The sequence below is a fragment of the Mytilus trossulus genome, chromosome 4 (assembly GCF_036588685.1).
Source record: "Mytilus trossulus isolate FHL-02 chromosome 4, PNRI_Mtr1.1.1.hap1, whole genome shotgun sequence".
Lineage (NCBI taxonomy): Eukaryota > Metazoa > Mollusca > Bivalvia > Mytilida > Mytilidae > Mytilus > Mytilus trossulus.
Window position 1 is genome coordinate 65,843,931 of NC_086376.1, and position 21,170 is coordinate 65,865,100.

At 30.7% G+C, this 21,170-nt stretch overlaps 3 protein-coding genes across 6 annotated transcripts in view; 1 reads left to right on the forward strand and 2 right to left on the reverse strand.

Annotated features, from left to right (window-relative positions):
- Nucleotides 1-123: 123 nt before the first annotated feature.
- LOC134715778 (metaxin-1-like) lies at nt 124-8,722 on the forward strand. Its single transcript, XM_063578213.1, has 8 exons — nt 124-227; nt 1,371-1,446; nt 3,840-3,922; nt 5,694-5,786; nt 6,279-6,458; nt 7,179-7,255; nt 7,593-7,750; nt 8,381-8,722. The coding sequence occupies exons 1-8, from the start codon at nt 144-146 to the stop codon at nt 8,614-8,616; spliced, it is 987 nt and encodes a 328-aa protein (XP_063434283.1). The 5' UTR covers nt 124-143; the 3' UTR covers nt 8,617-8,722.
- Nucleotides 8,723-10,320: 1,598 nt separating this feature from the next.
- On the reverse strand, nt 10,321-11,501 carry LOC134714116 (complement C1q-like protein 4). The gene is made up of 2 exons (XM_063575362.1): nt 11,377-11,501; nt 10,321-10,792 (listed from the first exon to the last, which is right to left on the reverse strand). Exons 1-2 carry the CDS (start codon nt 11,447-11,449, stop codon nt 10,389-10,391), a joined length of 477 nt encoding a protein of 158 aa, XP_063431432.1. The 5' UTR covers nt 11,450-11,501; the 3' UTR covers nt 10,321-10,388.
- A 1,496-nt stretch (nt 11,502-12,997) lies between these two features.
- The window catches only part of LOC134715779 (unconventional myosin-Ie-like), a 49,134-nt gene continuing 40,961 nt past the window's right edge, over nt 12,998-21,170 (reverse strand). For 2 of the 4 annotated variants that reach the window (XM_063578214.1, XM_063578215.1), the window contains 4 exons: nt 18,940-19,078; nt 18,240-18,272; nt 16,545-16,714; nt 12,998-15,865 (listed from right to left, as the gene is read on the reverse strand). In XM_063578214.1, the coding sequence (XP_063434284.1) occupies nt 15,789-15,865; nt 16,545-16,714; nt 18,240-18,272; nt 18,940-19,078 (419 nt within the window). In that variant the 3' untranslated portion in view covers nt 12,998-15,788. The remainder of the gene's footprint in view (nt 15,866-16,544; nt 16,715-18,239; nt 18,273-18,939; nt 19,079-21,170) is intronic. The other 2 variants (XM_063578217.1, XM_063578216.1) reach the window with 1 other exon arrangement.

Sequence of the window (21,170 nt, forward strand, 5' to 3'; positions counted from 1 at the left end):
AAATTTCATTATGGATGAAAAATAACAAAAGAGATAAGATTTATTATAGTTCAAGAAAAATATGGGTTGATTTTTAATCTGAAAGTAGAGAAATTTACTAAAACTTTTCACTTCCGGTGAAATTATTCCGCATAATTGTAAACATGACAGACGACGTGCTTAACCTTGAAGTTTGGAAAGGAAACTGGGATTTACCATCAGTTGACAATGAGTGTCTTACAGTTTGGGTAAGCAAGTAGTTAATTGCTCCACCTTCTGTTTAACAACTTTGAAATAAGTCGAAACAAACCCTTGCAGTATTTGTGTATTAACACAAAGCAGATTTGCAATTCTTGAACACATGTGTGAAATTATTTGTGTTTCACTGTGTAAGCTTGCTTACACTGACAAGTTGATTTATATTAGTGAGTTACCATTTGATTTTTAGGGGGGGGGGGGGGGGGGGGGCTAGGATGAAATTTGAAAAAAAATAGGCAGGACAGGAGTTTTGAGTATAAAAAAGGCAGGATGAGACACTTGCATAAAAAAAAGTCAGGATGACAATTTATTTAAAAAAAGTCAAGATAAACTAAAAAAAACATAGCAGGACTGAAAAGAGTGAAAAATAAAAAGGCAGGACAGAGATTACAACCAAAAATAATGCAGGACAAAAATTTTCATCCTAGCCGCACCCATAAAAATCAAATGGTAGCTCCCTTAGCTGGCAAAGCTTCATGACTTCTTTATATTAGTTTTTAGAGCAGTTGCACATGTGTCAGAGGTTCTAGGTTCAGTAGACTTTTATGATGGCTTATTGTTATTTAGAAATCTGCGACACTTGACCTGAGAATCTGCAACACCTGAACTAATGACATCATACAACAATCACTTAATGGATCAGAAATTTTCAATATTTTTCGGAAACTTTTGTGATGTCTAGTAATGGCATACAAATAGCATTTACAATATATTCTCAACTGCCTGGTACAGTGGTACAAATGTACGAAGTAAAAACTTATGGGTTCCATGATGTTCCAGTCCAAGTAATAATTTACAGCCCCCAATAGTTTAAGCAGATGCAACCCCTACTAGAAATGATAATCATACAGGTTAATTGCGATTCATTATACTTTGTATTAAAAATGATTAATATAGTAATGAATGAGTTTTGATATATATATGATAAAGATTACCGGTACATGAATGAATAAATACTTTATTTGCAAGAAGCATATACATGCTATGGCAAAGGTAAATATTAATAATGTTTGACAAACAAAAGAAATAGAAAATATGAAAAAAAGGTGTCTTTTTTTGTAAGTCATGAATGAATGTGTTGTGAGTTTCATTAATTCATCAGTAAATTTAAAGGCCTTTCTTTTTATTTTCAGGCATATTGTAAATTTTCTGGTCTTCCAACTAAAGTACAGAAAAGTCATCAGACAAATTTATTTCAGTCATCACTAGGTTTGTTAGAAGTTACAAATTATACATAGTATTTGTATAAAGATGATATGAGTTACAATGTATGATGTAGTTAATGTGACTTTATTGAAATCTGTATATTTTGTACAATCAAAGTATATTACTTTTTTTTTCTGTCTTTTAAAATTTCTATGTGTCTCTTTTTATTGTATTTTATGATCGGGTTTTGAAAGAAGATTTTTTTCTTCATTATTTTTCTGATTGCATTCTATCAATTTTATGCAAAATCTTTGTAAGCATTTCAGGCTCCTTAATTGTTTGTTATTGTTACAGAGGAGATAGATAACAAGCAAAGGGCAAACCTAAACATGATCTTAACCTCAATTTCAAGATATGTACCAAAAAATATCAAATAAAAAAATTCTATGTCTAAATGACAAATGGTTTATGTTATATCAATAATGAGCATACCCTATTTAGTGTAGAAGGGGAGATAACAACTGTAAGAAGTCAAATTTGATAAAATTAATGATTTCAACAATAAAAAAAAAGTTGTTTATATATTAAAGTTTTGAAAGGGAGATGCAATAACATGAAAAGCATTGTTCTCGGAGATGTTTAGAAAAAAGGTTCTGTTCTATGGTCATTGTCGAAAATATATAATATAATTTAGTTTACAATTTATGAAAAAATACATTACCTGGAATCAGGAATTAAATACAATGTAATCAACTGCAGGGGCGTAGCTAGAAAGAAACGACGTGGAAAAATTTTTTGGACCCTTTTTTGCAGAAAAATGTTTTTTTTCTTTTCAGTTTTGGGTCATAGGACGGCTAAAAGAGGAGCTACATGTATATGTAGATAAAAATTTATGAATGTAAAACTATTAATAAATCTTCTGAATAGAGTAACAAATAAACAACTCATATTTTTGATAAGAATTTACTCAAAATTGTCCAAAATCTGCTCTTTGGGTCTTGGAAGAAAGAAACTTTTCTATTACTTTGTCAATATTCACACTGAAATCCCGATGAATATGAAGTAATGCTATGTAACTGTCGTTGATCATTGTTGATCGTACATTTCTTTTCAATTACATATGTAGTACCGTGACTGAAAGATCTCCATCATGGAATGGTAGCACTCGCGAGATGTTATAAACCAGCGTACGTGTCCGGCATCGAGCGACCTTCCCAATCGAATTCGTCAAAATTACATGACAGGTCAGTTTCGTATGTCTCAGACAATATTGAGATTTGTGATATACAGTGATATTTCCTTCATTATGATGAAGCAGATACAGCGCAAAGAAGATAATACTTGAAGCGACTCCACTTTCCAGTTCCCTTATCATATGGTCTAAAAACGCAAAAAATAAGAAGAATTTCCAATACTGTTTTGGCGTGGTTGCAGGGTGATTGGCTCCGGTAGTCTGTCGACCACTTCACCTCGGCATATTTTCAACGATATCGAAGGGATCTAATAATTCTAATGCCGATTGGTACATCTCATTCCAAACTAATGAACTGTACACTGTGAAATATTCTCCAAAACTACATGTCTTAGACCACTTCACCTCGGCATATTTTCAACGATATCGAAGGGATCTAATAATTCTAATGCCGATTGGTACATCTCATTCCAAACTAATGAACTGTACACTGTGAAATATTCTCCAAAACTACATGTCTTAGACTGAATATAAATTCAAATCTTGTAAAAGATACAAGTTACCTCCTGATCTTGTCATTTTTTATTTATTTTGAAACCAAATGTCGTTATTTAATGATATTTCATTAATTAAAAAGGTGACAACATAGTTGTTTCCTTTAACATTCACGATTTATAGATTTTGATTTTGCCATTTCTTTTTTGCATGCCGAATAAATGTACACGCAACTGCGTGTAAGTGTATATGGAGCCACGATCTTTTTCTGCATGACTCGAACAGCTTCATCAACACTTGTAACTATAGGTTGTCAAACTAATATCCGGGACACCAACATTCTCCGACGTTAAACAAATATTATAATCATAATAATCTAAGATAATACATGCATCACGCGTCGCTGTCCGATTCCGATTGACAACTCATTTCTCTCTCTCTTCATTTTTTTTTTTTTGTCGTGCCTCCGGGTAGCTACGCCCCTGAACTGTCTCATAAAGCAGTACACAATATGATAAATGTATCATTTTTTGAACATTTGAATAAATTTACCACACATTTTGAATTTCCAAGTATATATCTTCATTTACATGGAATCATAAATTATATAATTTACTTTTGCACAAAGCAATACACAATATAATAAATGTTTAGATTTTTTTTGTTTTAATTTATTGTTCCTTGATCAAAAGAGCCTATTGTTATTTAGATAATTGATATGTGTAAATGACAATAGACATGTAAAGCTTCATGTTTATTTGTTTTTCAGCAAAACACAACCTACCAGTGCTACAACATGGATCTACAACAGAATCTCAATTAGGCAATATTTTATCCTACTTAAAGAATCAGGTAAAGGAAAATCTTATTGTATATATATATGTTCCAGACTGTATGAGTATTTGGACCGTACGAGTATTTGGACCGTACAGTCCGACCCGTATGGTCGGACTGTATGAGTATACGTATATAGTCTGGACCGTACGCGTACGGTCCAAATACTCATATGGTCTGGAACATATATACACTTTACAAAAAAGAACACCTATAGCACCAACTTGGCAAGGGTTTCTTCTACTCAAGATTTAAGGAATATAGTTTATACACAATTACAAGAAAGGTCACATAAAGTATCTTAAACTGTAAGTATTTTATTCTATTTAAAAAGTCAAGTAAAAGAAAATCTTATAAACAATTACAAAAAGGAACTCTGAAGCAGATGAAACGGGTAATATTTTCGCCTACATACAAATCAGGTTTATTTTATTTACATAGATCTGTTTTAAGATATGCAGTTTTCTCCTACTTATTTTGCATGGTAACATTTATGTGATATAATTATTTGATTTGTTGTCATTGAGGAGCCTTTGAAGAGGATGACATCCTCACTCAGTACAGACAAGTGATATTTACTTATAAAGCAACTACCAAAACTTGGATTTTTTTTTTGCAAAAAAAATTTCTAGCTTCTAACCTAAATCAGAAAATTCAACATTTTCCCCTAAATAAGTAAACTAAAAGGGCCCATTTTGGCCTCAAATTTCAGGTTCATCTGAAGAAAGATTTTGTACACTTTTTAAACACTTTAGTTTCTATTTCAGTCGATTCAATTAGTTTGTGTGAAAGATTTGAACTGGTTTAGTCAGTTCAGACTCTCATATTCAAGCTTAAATATGAAAATCTATCAATTATGCCATGATATGCCACTTTTCAGATAGTGGCTACATCCGTGTCCACCCTCAACTTTTTTATATGTTATGTTTAATCATCAAATACAACTTACATTTAGACATTAAGAATGAACACGAAACACTTCCATTTAAGACAAAAAAACGTCAGAAATTTAACTCAAATGCTAAAATTATGAAGATTTCAGTGATGCTAGTACTCGATAAATGTGCATTATATTGTAAAAAACAGCCCATATTTGTGTAGCAGAAATATTCTATTTTCCAATAATTAGCTAAAAATTTACATAATGACAATTTTGTAAAACTGATATATTTTTGAAACAAAAACCTACTACTTTTACTAAATTTTCACATGGCCAAATTTATATGTACAAGACTTGGGCACTGGGCTAGTGGCTTAAGGCACATACTGAGTGAATCTAATTGACAATTTTAAAGGCGTGTGGTCATTTATGTTCTATCAATAAATTGAAGTTAATTTTTTTGCACAATTTGTTTTTTGTAAATAATTCTTTTACCACATGCATCACAATTTTGAGGTGTATATTGGAATCACTCTTGTGTGACCATGTGTCTGCCCATATACCTTGAAAGCTCATCTCCTTCTTATTAGCTACAATGGCTACAATGAAATTTGACATTCATTGTAGTAGAACACTTCTGATAAAGGATGAAGGAAAATTATTCTGGTCCAACATGTTAAAAAGAGAGATAATCTAATTGCTTTCATATACTTATAGTATTGCTTGTATAGTTAAATTAACAGATACTAAAATTATTTTTGTAGCAGTAAGTCATTTTTTTTTAAAATTCAATTGATCAACCCTTAGATATGTGTTTCCATAAATTTTGGATTGATGATTGGACTAATGACAAATCAGAAATATAAATCATATTTTCATATTGTCTCAAATTACATGATTTCTTTTCAGGGTCTTGGAGTGGACCAGAATTTTAGTAGTAAAGAATTAGCTGACATATCTGCATTTACTGCACTGATAGAAGAAAAATTGCTTCCTGCCTATGTAAGTTGTCTTTCTTTTTAATGAAGTTCTATATAAAATAAAGTACAATATATAACCCAAATCAATAAAATGAAAAAAATACAACATATCCAACAGAAAGACAAGACCATCAACAAACAAAAAATAACAGACCGTGAGACTACAGTTGCTTGTTTTATTGCTCATTACATTTCAGCAATAATTCATGAAGATAGAAATGAGCAACTATAATATACAGAACAAACAATATGGTTCTCTGTGACACATTCTACTTGTTTGCTTATTCTGGAGGCAAACTATTGATAAAAAAAAAATCATACCAGGCCTTTGATCATAAAACTTTCAAATATGTAATCAGACACCAACCAATCAAAACACTGGATTTTTCTGTGTTTTGATCACAAATTTTGTACAAGTAGAACTGAGTAAAGGTTTATAACCTGGAGCACTGATACTAGACATACTAGAAGGGTCAGTTTTAATCTTTAATTTTACATTTTTGATCATTTTCAGTTACATCATTGGTGGGTGGACACAGACACATATGTAGAAATAACCAGACCATTTTATGCAAAAGCTTCTCCATTCCCTTTAAATTATTTTGTTCCTGGAAGAATACAGAGAGCTGCAAAGCAACATATATATGAACCCAGAAGAAACGATGTCATCAGTGATGAAGAAGTGGAATTATTGGTAAGAATAGTTTTCAATTCTTAATTCTTGTCATATATGTGGAAATAAATTAAATTGTTGTCTGTTATGCATTGTGAATGTACATTGATTTAAAAAATATCTTTTAAGAATCACACATTTCTTATTATTTTTTACTGAATAAAAATCAGAGCATGATAAAATTGTTGAAATATATCGAACTAGATGGACTGTTATATAAATGTTGTTCTGGTCCAACATGTTCAATGGGAGATAATCTAGATGACTTACTTCTTTGTAGTTATACTTTTAATAAAATAAAAGATCACGCTTCATGTTTATGCAAAAATATTTTGCAAGAAAGAGTATGGAACATAACCATGCTTATAAAAAAGAAGATGTGGTATGATTGCCAATGAGACAACTATCCACAAAAGACTAAAATGACACAAACATTAACAACTATAGGTCACCATATGGCCTTCAACGATGAGCAAAACCCATACCGTATAGTCAGCTATAAAAGGCCATGAAAAGACAATTGTAAAATAATTCAAACGAGAAAACTAACATCCTTATTTATGTAAAAAAATTAATGAAAAACAAATATGTAACACATAAACAAACGACAACCACTAGTATGCTTTAGAAAACTAATATTGGTGTGTTTTTAATGATATAAAAGGAGTATATCTAAATGCAGAGAAGTCTTGTAATAAATAACATATATTAATCTGTACCCATTTTATTTTCTCCTTTCAGGTATATAAAGAAGCCAAGGAATGTTTAAATCATTTATCTTACAGACTAGGTGAAAATGATTTTTTCTTTGGGGACCAGTAAGTAATTTTTAAAATACCAAGTAGTTTTGTTTAAATTAGATATGGGCAATGAGTCTACCTATAAAAAAGAGATATTTCATTTAGGTAGCACCTCTATATAAGATGATCTTTTGGGGTAATGCTGTAAATAGATGCCTTAATCTCAAAGCAAATATTAAAATAAAAACTGTCAAATGAAAAAGATATTTTCACGAATTCGGTGATTGTAATTCACCAAACACACCTCTCATACTTTTTGAACAGGTTCCTGAAGCTTCACAGAAAGATTTCAAACATATCTAAATATCACACTTACATGTACCTGTAACTGAAATTTTTTTTCAATGTTTTTCAGACCATCTTCATTAGATGCTTTGGTATTTGGTTATGTAGCACCATTATTGAAGGCACCATTACCAAACAGTTCGTTAGCTAACCATGTCAAAGGATGTCTTAATTTAAGTGGACTATGTAATCGTATCTTAAATAAATACTTACCAATGTCTCCAGAAGGTAAGAATATAAGTATACTTTTTTAAGTGAGAGGGGGTATATTGATTTTGTCTGTAAGAGGGATACAACATTTTTCAGCACTATATAGTTAGATCTTCAAATTGAAAAAGCAAGCTGAGCTAAACACTTGGTTTATTCAGAATTTTACATAATGCGTCAATAGAATATGTTTCTTTGCAGATTTGTGCATGTCCTTTGGAGATTTTATGTTTTTATTAATCTAACATGGTTGCTTTTTTAGCTCATACATGTAATCTATTGGTGTCTGTTGTTTTGGTAAATTTGAAAAAATAAATATCCTTTCTAAAATGGAGCTCATTTGTCAAACCTTGCAAAACCTGAATTATGCTTAGTTTTAATTCAATTCATTATGTTTCCTGTCTGTCCAGCATGTGTGAAATTTTGTGCAGATCATATATAAAACAAGTAGATATGGTACATGTATGATTGCAAATGAGACAACTGTCCACTAGAGTTCAAATGAAGTGGATGTAAGCAGTTATAGCTGCTAAACAGCCTTCAACAATGAGAAAAACCCATACCAAATAGTCTGATATGAAAGACCCGGAAATAAATATTTGTGAAACATGCCAAACCAGAAACCTAAATTTGACAATTTGAATATTTCAGATTTAGAAGAAAAAAGAAAAAGAGAATTGGAAGAAATGGAAAAGAAACAAGTAGATTCGTTAGAATTCCCTAACAAAAGAAGGAATATGATTCTTGCCGCTCTGTTTGCTTTGTCTTCAATGATAGGCTATGCTTTTATTAGTGGCCTTGTTGGTGTTGTGATAGTAGATGAAGGGGATTATGATGGATTTTCAGGGGTATTCGGTGATGACGAAGGAGGGGGAGATGATGATTGAGGAACTGCTGGTCCTAGTTCTTTTAGCATATATATCAAATTAGTCCATTGTTATGTAATTCTCATTCCGAACCAGGAAGCCATACATTAAATTTTTATAAAAAGAATAGTATCATGTGTAATTTATTTTCATGCTGGATTAGGTTTTTTTTTGTGGTGGATAATGCTGTTCAATCAATAGTGTGGATTCCCTATGGTTCGTTGGATACCAATTTTTGTGGTTTTCGTCTGTACGGGTGAAACACAAATACAAATGTTCAATTAATAACAATATTTCTCACAGGTTCTTGTCTCAGATTTAAACCAATTTCATTGATTTTGAATCCTTAGGATTGACAACATCTTCAGTCAAATTTATACAAAATTTGGACTTTGTTGATCATTTGAATTCATGGTTAACCTATATCAACAAAATCCATCTAAATAAGCATCCAACAAATAACCTTAACGAATCCGCAGATCTGTAGTCCAGTTCATTTTATATTCGGAAGATGTGATATGAGTGCAATGAGAAAACTCCATCCAAGTCACAATTATTAAATTAAATCATTATAGTTCAAAGTACTGTTTTCAACACGGAGCCTTTGTTCACACCGAACAGCAAGCTATAAAGGGCCCCAAAAATTACTAGTGTAAAACCATTTAAACGGGGAAAACAAACAGTCTAAACTATATAAAAAAACAAGGAACGAGAAACATCCATGAACCAATCTACAAACGAAAGCCATTTTAGGGTCTTCTTTACCAAAATACTGTTTTTGATATGATGGAATTCAGGAGCATATTTTCCACCTCAAGTTTTTGCACACAAGTTGGAAAACAAATGATAAAATTTACAAATTGGAATGAAATAGTAGAAAATAACAAATCTATCACTTTGCATTGATTGTTTTACTCTGTCAACAAAGAACTAACAAGCTCATACAGCAAGTTTAAAAATGTTCAACTAAAGGTAAAAAAAATCACAGGTCATCAAGACTTTTACAAGATAGGCAAAGTTTAAATGGCAAATTAAAACAGACATTACATACAGCACAACAGCCTTGCATCTGTAGCTTTTCTGGTTCTTAGGATACTTCTCATATCTATTTGCACACCATAGTTAGCAAAAACATATCTGATGGACAAACAAGCTATTTTCCGCAGCTAACACACAACAGACAACAGTGACAACAAAATCTTACCAATCAAATAAACTTTTTGAAACTAGAAATAGTAGGAATGATTTGAGTCATTGAAAATTAAAATAAATTTGGCATTTCTCATGTGTCTTAGTCAATGCATGACAGATGATAGACATTTTGTGACAGCTTTACTCATTAAGGAAATTAGAAAAGATAAGCTACAAAAGTTGGTTATTTTCTTTTAGAACTGTATAATTCTGAAGCTTTCAACCATCTATGAATATACAAGTTTTAAGATGGGTAATGTGCAAAAATTTGAAGGGTCTCAGTGGCCAAGTGGTTTAAGTAGAAGACCTACTTGATCATTAGCCTATGAGTGTAAGTTTGAATCGGGCAGGTGCAATTGACTCCAATCTTGATTTACTAGGATTGTTAGTTTTCCTACTGAATATTGGTTGGCGCTAAACATCAATCAATTAAATGTTAAAGTTTCAAGATGTGTATTGTACAAAAATTAATTTATCTTTACATTTAATATTGTGTCATCAAATTAGATTAAGAATAAATAGACAACATAAAAATAGTTTCAAAATGTATTTTATTAAGATCTTCTGCTGTGTCACAATTCTGAATGGTATATAAATGTTACTCATGCTATGAGAAAACCAGAGAACATACTGAAGTTATAACTAGGTTCAGAATAAATATAGTTTCCATAATGGACTTGTCTAATGCATATTTTGTCTCCTTCTTTCAAGTCGAGTACTATATTCAATGTTGCACTGTTAGAACCTCTGGCAAAATTTGCGACAGTCCTCAGGTTATTTTTCATCAGACTAACACGAATCACTGTATTACCACTAGACATTACTGTACAAGAGAAATGATAAGCGCCACCTTGCGGAGCTGTATATATACCAGATTGTGGATCATAATCATTACCAATGTTGCTCCATACTTTGTCAAACCTCACGATTTGTCCTCTCACCAGATATTTTCCTGTTCTCACAGAGGCTGAGAATCCTGATACACTTACATCGGAACTTCTATCTCCTGGAAATACAATTAAGTCTATGAGCAATAATTTATTATTGAGAAATTCATCAACACATCAACATCATAAAAATAATTTGTGAAAAAGAAGCTTTAATATTATGTTTATACTAGAGCTACCTTAATGACTTCAATCTGGCCTTTAAATAAATGAAGAAGTCATAAAGTCTGGTCTATTAATTGATCAAGTGATGTTTGTTCTATTTTTAACTTATTTTTTTGTGTCAAGAAATTTTCAACCTTTCCTGTCAGCCATACAGACATGTATGGGCTTTGCTCATTGTTGAAGGCTGTCAGATGCCCATAGTTGTTAATTTCTGTCTCATTTGGTCTAGAGGTGGGGGTGCCAATACAAATTGATTCATTCACAACTTATTTAGGCTTGACAATTTACTTAGGGTTCTTGTACTTGTCTATTGTTTATTAACCTCAAGATGTCTCTTTATTTGGTTGTTAAATTGAAGTATTTGTCCTAAATAGAAATGAAATATTTGCCACTGACTGTTAAGTAGGCAACATCATTCAATTTTATTAAACTATAAATCCCAATTATTCTTTGAATATTAAATAACTTGGCTACATACCTAACTTTGATCCATGAATCATCGTCATTTCTCTGCACAAAATCCAAACAGAAAGGTAGATGAAAACAAACATTTTGCATTCAAAGAATATTACTTCCTTGTTTCAGAGTTGCTGACCATTTATTTTATCCTAGCTTGTTCTGGTTCAAACTTGTCAATGTTTATTTGATAGCATGTCATAGAACCATTATTGTAATATACACCTCTAATGTATTTTAATCATGCTATTTAAGTGCAAGGTTTCAATACAAATAAAAATTGCTGCTGATACTTGCTGGTGTTGTTTTTTTAAGTCTATCATTTTAGCATGGATACAAATTTAGTGAAAAAGTGTGTGCTAACTGAAATGTCTAGCCTGCTTTACATCTGATTGAATTAATGTTGAAAACCTTTAATAAGAAATTTTTACTACGAGTAGCACACACATACAAAAATTATCAATACACCAAATACGCTGGTTTTATGGCTTACTGTGGATTCATTTATTTTTGTGGGTACCAATTTTCGTGGTTTGAGTAAAACTTGCATATCCGTAGAAATTCAATTTCATGGTTTTGGCAAAGTCTGCATACATTGCTTCAGAAAAGTGGCAATTCGTTGAATATTTAAATTTAATCAAACAAATATTAATTAATCCACAGTATAGCACCTGCAGAACATATCAAGCCACTTAATCTCATCTTTAACCAATAAACCATGAAAACAAGGTCATGGTCATATGAACCCTGCCAGTCCAACTGGTATGCCATATTATCATTCTATACACCAAATATAGTTCACCTAATGCTATAGTATAACATCTGATAAACTAGCAAAATCAAGTAAACCTACCGTTGACCAATGAACCATGAAATGCCTTTGAACTAGCTGACAGTACAATCTCCTATCTGCACTTAATGCCATTTTGGTGTTGGGATGTTCAAGTACCTGGCCACGTCCACTTGGTGTTTTTGTTTGATATATTTCTATTTGTATCCTCTAATGAGTTCAGCCTTATTCAACTGGATCTTGCTAGCAAATCTAACTCTGTCACTATCTATTTGTTTGTGTCTGTCCAAAGTCAGGAGCCTGTAATTCAGTGGTTGTAGTTAGTTGCTGTGTTGCATATTTGTTTTTTGGCTCATTTTTTGGTTTGTTAATTTTCTCCTTTGAATTGTTTTATATTTGTGATTTTGGGGCCTTTTATAGCTCTTTGCTCATTGTTGAAGGCCGTACAGTGACCTATAGCTGTTAATTGCTAGGTCATGAAGAGTTTTCTCATTGGTAATCATGTCACATCTTCTTTTATATACAAAATATATTTGTGGATTTTATGACCAGCAAAGGATCCAATATGATAAAATATTTAGGTATAACATTGTAATTGCTTAAACATGTACATAATATAAATTCCCTCAAGTGTGAAAACAGCTATAAGCCAAAGTATACAAATACTTGATAATCTTTATTCAAAATAAAATTGAAATGATAAGTAGCTTGGCAACCAAGATCATGATGATGTTTGTTGCATGTTAGCTGTCATAGAAATGAAGTTTTTTTAATTTGTTTTTGCTATTTTGAAAACAATGCTGAAAGACGTGTACAGATTTTATGCCCCAATATAAAGATAAAAATAAAAGAAAATGCTTAAATATTTTTAATCAATGAATATTTTATACAATAAAATGTTTATAAAATATCATAACAAGCATATTTAAAAATCAAATATATATATATTTATATATATGCAGATTCAGACTGAGAAATGTTATTCAACTTATAATACAAATTAACAGAGATAAAACAATAACAATATCATGTAACAGTCATGGTTGATTGGACATCACATAATATAATTTAAAAAATGCTGCATATTCTTAATTTCGGTTATCAATATTTTGATAAACCATTATAAGACACATTTTCATTGTATTTACAGAAAATATCATGTCAAAATTGGACCATAAATGTATAAATTTAAAGATATACACCGGAATGTTTGACATAAAAGGAAGAGATTATCTTTTTCTTGATCAGAACTAAAAAAGAAGATCAACAATTAAATCATCCCAACCTAAAACAAATTGTGTAAGGGGAAGTAATCTCTGTTTTGCAAACATAAATCCAACTTAAAATCAAGTTGAAAACTTTTTTTGTTTTAAAATCACTCCTGAATAACTCCCTCAGTCCATGAAATAAACAATAAGGTCATATATGAAGAATCATTAATCTAAAAAAGAATAATGAATAAATAAACTTAAATATTTTTATTTGATTAAAATATCAGTATGTCTAGCCCTAATTTGTTATTAGTGGATTTTCATTTTTTTAATATGTTTTTTAATGGCTATGTATAAATCTGATGAATGAATTCTATGATTTCAATGATACATGGCGTGTTTACAATTAATGATATCAAAGCAATGAATAAATCCCACAAAGAAATGATTGTTCTCATGCAGAAAATACATTAAGATTATTATTTCACAATACAGCTATGAAATGTTTATGTTTTCAACTTTAATAAATCCTTTAAAAATATTTTAATGACTTCAAAATTGAAGAAATAATGCAATATTTGGTCAAGAAACACAAGGGCATTTGAATTTGAACTTTAAAAAGATTTTTCTGTTTAATAATTTCATAGTTCTACACAATTACACTCACTTTGACTTTTCTTAGATTTGTTTACTCATTCATTAATGCACCAAATACAGAAATTTTTCGTCAAAATAAATCTTTTTTTTTTTAGAAACCTATTGCTTAATTTGAGAGTAAATAATTTAATTTACTCTTTAATTAGCATCTATTTATAGATCTAACATTACATCTTTATGTCAAAAAGTTAAAAGATCTATTAAATATTTCTAAAAAGTTCACAAAAATTCAAAGTCTATAAATATCAGAACTTTCAGATCTCTAAAGCTGTTCTCTTAAACAATATACATTTTACATAAATATTCATAAAACTGATTTTCTGATTACTAACTCTTCAAAATCAATACTGATTTGTCAGCCCACATTGATTATATTTAATTCGATTACAAAACTTACAATGAATTGATAACAATTGAAATTCTTATATTAAATCCTAAATGATTTCTGATGTGTGCTGATGACTACAGAGTTATGGTCTGCACTTACCCAAAAATATTAGAAAGGACCAGAGAACACATGACTTTACAGTTAATTAAATTCCACTTTTTTGTATTCTCCTACCTTGCATGGCAGAATAAACAAATTTTCTATGAAACTTTTGGTAAACAAAAAAAGCAAGATTGATATCTATTTAATGAATAAATTAAAAATAAATATACAATATAATTAAAACTAGTATTACAAGATATAACTAATAAATAACTAAAGTATACTGGAATGTACCTATTACAATTCCTTCCTGATAAGACTAGAATTGTTTACGCAAAAAGGAACCATAACCAAATGACTTATGAAATAAAACAAGGGGCAGTTACTCTAAATTAACACAGCAGTTTTTTTTTATGAAAAAAATAACTTAATCTTGCATGAATTTAAAAAAACCTGGATAAACTATTTTTTCTTACATTTTCAACTGTGTCTATAAAAGAACTTGGTGTCATGGAACAGTCAATCTGCATGCCTGTAAGACTTTCATACTCCTTACCCTTTAAATAACTATACCAAGCAGTGGGGGATACAGAAATTTTCATAAGTGGGGCCCACTGACTGCCTAAAAGTCATGCTTCAAGGATTCCTTATATAATCATCTTAATTTTTCCCTGAAAAGGACCTCACCCTCTATATCCGCCTCTGCCAATAGTAAAAATGTTCAAGAAAACAGATTCTATAAGCATGATTTAACAACCAAAATATGAAAACAAGCAGCCAGATTATCATCAGATCATATCTATGTAGCAAAGTGGGTGATATTTTATACAGAATCAGAGATTTATACTTAATCAGACACAAACTTGTAAATTTTGCATAGATCAAAGACATGTTATACAGATGTGGAGATTTGTTCGTAATCAGCAACAAACTTACTGCACCAATAACAGATACCTGGGTTATGTTATCAATAGAGATAGAACATTCCCAAAGACTACTTTAAAGTGTAAATAGTATTATTGTAAAATGTTTACTATGTAAGTTACTGGTATTGCAATGCAGAAAATTGGGAAGTATAGACTTTAACCTCTAGACTAGATCCTTCAAAAACTCTGAGGGGACTAATCTACAAGTTATTCTTCTCCTCAACTAAAATTTTCAAAAAATAAATAATTCAAAAAATGTATCTCAGATATCATATCAGCACTTTACAATTTGTAAGTCAAAATGGTAACCATGGTAACAGGTGATAAAATATATATGTTTTAACAAGGAAAGACTATGGTTTAGATAGTTTAACCCAGTCAATAAAGATTTTGGATAGAATGTACGCTCTAAAGTTACTCTCAAAGCTTCTCTACATAGTTAGCAGGAAATAGTCCTTGTTTTCCATGTCTTTTCCCTGTCCACCAGCCAGCTGGATCTAAAATAGACAAATTTGTATCAGTACCTCTTTTATAAACAGGAATAAATGATATTTTTCAAGCATTTATGTTTCATATCAAGGTACTTCATTTTTCACATTTGTAAAGCTAAGTCTTAGCCACTTAGTCTTAACTGACCAGAACCCATAATGATACAAATACTTGATTTAGTTTTTTATTCTTTTAAATGCAGATAAATAAGTTAATCCAATATATTCAAATTTGACCAGCAATCTTGGGACAGTTTTAGTGGCTGACCTTGCAATCTGACATCTCATAAAAAATGTCCTGTGAACTGTATCCTTTAAAATTGTTCCAACCCTAATACTTAAAATTTTGACATGTCAGTATCTTTTTTAGCTTATGATACAGTTTAATTTTTGGTCATTATTGAAAGCTGTTTGGTGTTTTTTATTCTCTTGGTCTACAGTGGATATTAGACTCATTGGCAATTATACAACAATTATATATAGAAAAGATTGTTATTCCTACAGTCCCATTGATAAGAATTGCAAAAATTGACCTAATTTGTGAAAAATTAAAATATACACCAAATTTATATTTGGAAGCCATTTTACAAGTAGATATGTATGTCTTCATTACACAATTGTACATCAACTACAATGGTGTGTGTAACATAACATATCAGCTTGACATACAAGGATTCAAATATCTCACCTTCCTTGACAATCTCAATGACATCTCCTTCATTAAAACTAAGCTCATCAGTGTCCTGAGCATCATAAGCATAGAGACAGCGACATTGAGGAAATGCTTTAGGTTTAGGTGCTGGTGGGGGCTTAGGTCTTCCTGCTCCTGGGGGTGGCTTTCTGGAATTTCTTTGTACACTGAAAATCAAATTTAAGTGTAGTAAGAATAATAGGTTATAATATGTACCCCATGGCATAGTATTTCAGTTGTTTTTCAGCAAGAAACATGTCTTAGTCCTCTGTTTAATATGCTAAAATTCAAAAAAAAATTTAGAATAAAATCGCTTTAAAAATTCATAAGACTAAAAATAACCTACAAAGATGTTTTGCTATCTGTTCCTTCAATGACCATGTGATATGAAATTTAATTTACTATGAATAAATTAATTTTAGTAGGATATCAATGTATGTGGATTTCCTTGGTAGATAAACAATGCCGAAACTTAAATACTCAAAGACTTGCAATTTTTTTAGAAACTTGCTTAGAAACAAATGATAAAATTACAAAAATAAAATAACCTAAAAATACCATTTTTTCCCCCTTCAAAAACAAAAATTAATACCACAGAAAATAATTGAATCCACAGTTTTTTACAATAATTTGTAAAAAATACCAGTATATTGTAGAAATTTATTAGGTTATGGTCTCCCTTGCAATTGCCAACTTTATCCTCACCAATTAAAACTCAATTTTCTACCATGAACAAACTCAATATTATTCTAATTGCATTTGTTCAAGGTATAGGGTGCAATGCATGCAAACACAAAACTAGTGGGTTAATGTGAACTGAAATTATGAAATATACTCCCATCTAATTTTTTCCATTACTAGATTTTGAAGACAGGAGAATAATTATCTTCGAATTTTTTTAATTTCAGGTAGACAATTTTGTTTAAAATATTGTTTTTCTGCACATCCATAAAAAACAAATAAACCCACACAAAAATATACAAAAAAAAAGATATATTGTTAAACTTATTTAAGTTTTATTTCAATTCTTCATAATCTGAAACCACATTTTTGTGAATTTGCATTTTTAACTAAAAAATCAATTAGCAGATAAAGACTATCAAGCAGCGCCACATTGTTTCCATTTTCATTCAGGCTAGGCCACATCAAGCAATCGGTGAGACATTCACATGTACAGCAATCCAACAACACATATTCACCACTAATAATCACATCAAATAATTATTATTATGATTACCAAAGCAAAAATGAGAATATTTCAAATACTAGGGGATTAAATAAATGAAATCTGCCATATTATGATATAAATAAATTTTGTTGAAATATTTAAAAACAAATAAAAGTTTGGAGGAAAAAAATACACACCCATTGCATTTTCTGTGTCAATAATAAAACATATATATATATTAAATAATATGTTAACATTAAAATTGAAATTTATACTGAAAGCCAAATTGATCAAAACTGGTCAGTAAAAATTATTTTTTAAATCTGTTATTAGAAATCAAGTATCAAGTGAGAGTCAACTACTAACAAAAGATCCATGTACTAAATAAATTTTTAAAGCAGACCACAAAAGAAGACAAATCATGCCGCACATAAAAACATTTTGGTAAAACATTTAACACAGTATTCTAGCACATGGACCTTTCTGTGTAGATCAGAACAAACAGGAGAAAACAGCAAACTTACTCATTCATACGCTCCTCGTCAACACGTCGCAGCCTTGTAGAAAATATATTGGGTTATCCAAAAATTCTCAAAAAAAACAGTAGAAAAAAGGTTGAAAAGATTACAGACCAAGAATGATGAAAAGCATGGACATTTAGCAGAGATTTCTATAATAAACTTCATTATACTAAAGAATTTCATGAGCTAAATTTAAAATGAAAAAATATTCACCCCCTAATTTATTTGACTAGTCACAAATAAGGCGAGGAAGAAATTCACCAATTAACTGTAAAAAAAAGTACATGGGAGATTTTTTACTTTGATCCAGAATGGTCCAAGACTGCTTCAAATGGCCATAAAAATTACACGCCCTAAAAATTACCCCCAAAAAATACATCTAAAAGTATGAACCATCTGACTAATTGACAATTTTCTGATAAGTCAGAAAAATTCTGGGAAGTCAATTTTGATAGACAATCTATAATGGAAAGTCATTTAAACAATTTGATTTCAGTTATACAATTTTTTATTTAATTTTATACCAATACTTAAGCAGGCTGCATATAAGTAAAAAAAAATCAGTCTCTGAGCAAATTAAATTTAGAACTTAAATTGAAATCAGTGGAAAAAGTACAATATATAAAAATAGACATAACACAACATCTGACAGCAATGTGAGTATAAGATATTCATCTATAAATTGAACTGTTTTATTACATACCCAGCCATGCCTGATTCTGGTGTTTTGAGGAAGTCTGAGTTCAAAGCAGTCTTGCTATTCTTACGACCAACATTGCCTAACTTTGGTATTGGATGTGACGGGGCATTTTCACTTAGTCTTCTTGATTTTCTTTGTCCACCTGTAATTGAAACATTTTTAAATATTATACAGCTAATTACTTTTGGAGTGTCAAGAACTTGTTGGAAGTACTTGATAAATTGCATGCTTATATTGGTGATTTTGAATCTGTTCAAAGTTTTGATTTTTCTACCCTGTATACCACATTGCCTCACATTCTCATTAAGAAAAAATTCACACACCTAATTAAATGGGCATTCAAAAAATCAGAATGTGAATATATATGTTCAAACTCTTTTAGGTCATTTTTTAGTAGCAATAAACAAAAAAACTATGTTAATTGGACATGCTTTGATACTATATATGCCCTTGAATTTTTACTAGATAACATTTTTGTTCGCTTTGGGGATTCCGTATATCGTCAGATTATCGGAATTCCAATGGGGACTAACTGTGCACCACTTATTGCGGACCTCTTTTTGTATTGTTATGAGTTACAATTTATGACAAAAATAAGCAAAGACCCATCAAAACAACATCTGATAAACAAATTTAATAATACTTTTAGATATTTGGATGATATTTTGGCTCTCAATAATGACGACTTCAGTTTGTATATTAATGAAATTTATCCTGCAGAACTTACTTTAAATAAAGCTAATACTAACATGACCACTGCCCTTTCCTCGATCTTGATATCTATATCACTAACGGAAAGCTGAATACTTAAATTAATGATAAAAGGGATGATTTTTCATTTCCTATTGTTAATTATCCGTTTTTAGATGGTGACGTTCCCTTGTCACCATCTTACAGTGTTTATATATCTCAACTTGTACGATTCGGTCGTGTATGTAACAGTGTTTTAGATTTTAACGAGAGAAATTTATGTATTACTGATAAATTATTACACCAGGGTTTTCGATATCACAAACTAGTCAAAACATTTACTAAATTTTATCATCGGTATAAAGACATCATTCGTAAATATAGCTCAACATGCAGACTTCTTATACGTTCAGGTATTTCACATCCAATTTTTTATGGAAATATTCTGTATAAAGCACAAAGGTGTCAGTATTCACCTCAGAAACTTACAAAACCTTTGAATAGACTTATTAAGAAGGGATATAATTACGATACTGTTGTTAAGTCATTAAAGATTGCATATTTTGGCGTTAATATTGAGTCACTGATAAGGTCTTTGCGTCGGAACTAAACACATTTATTCTAAAAACAGTTGTTGGCATGACACGGGTTATGTTCTTCTCATATATGTTATGATGGTATGATACTAAACCCCTAACGGGAAGGATTGTGTCTGATGTTCATATGATGAAATCATAATCTTTCAGTCAGTTTAATTGAAGTCTGGAGCTGGCATGTCAGTTAACTGCTAGTAGTCTGTTGTTATTTATGTATTATTGTCATTTTGTTTATTTTCTTTGGTTACATGTTCTGACATCAGACTCGGACTTCTCTTGAACTGAATTTTAATGTGCGTATTGTTATGCGTTTACTTTTCTACATTGGTTAGAGGTATAGGGGGAGGGTTGAGATCTCACAAACATGTTTAACCCCGCCGCATTTTTGCGCCTGTCCCAAGTCAGGAGCCTCTGGCCTTTGTTAGTCTTGTATTATTTTAATTTTAGTTTCTTGTGTACAATTTGGAAATTAGTATGGCGTTCATTATCACTGAACTAGTATGTATTTGTTTAGGGGCCAGCTGAAGGACGCCTCTGGGTGCGGGAATTTCTCGCTACATTGAAGACCTGTTGGTGACCTTCTGCTGTTGTTTTTTATTTGGTCGGGTTGTTGTCTCTTTGACACATTCCCCATTTCCATTCTCAATTTTATGCAAAAGAATTTTATTATTCTTTAAATTGTTAATATAAAATTGGGTCAGCAAGATATATTTAAATACCGGTAATAATAATGAGCAGATAGGAAAACGATTAATCGAAGTAATTTTATTTTTATGATATTTTACGGTTTGAGCAACAACCTTTTAATCTGAAAATTCAATATTGAAAAAAAAAGTATATTTAGTGGAGCATGATAAAAGTGTAATAAAGCAATTTGGAAAATTCTTTTCAAACCTTGTTGCTGCATATCATATTGTGATTTTTTCATACATGAATTGTATTACATTT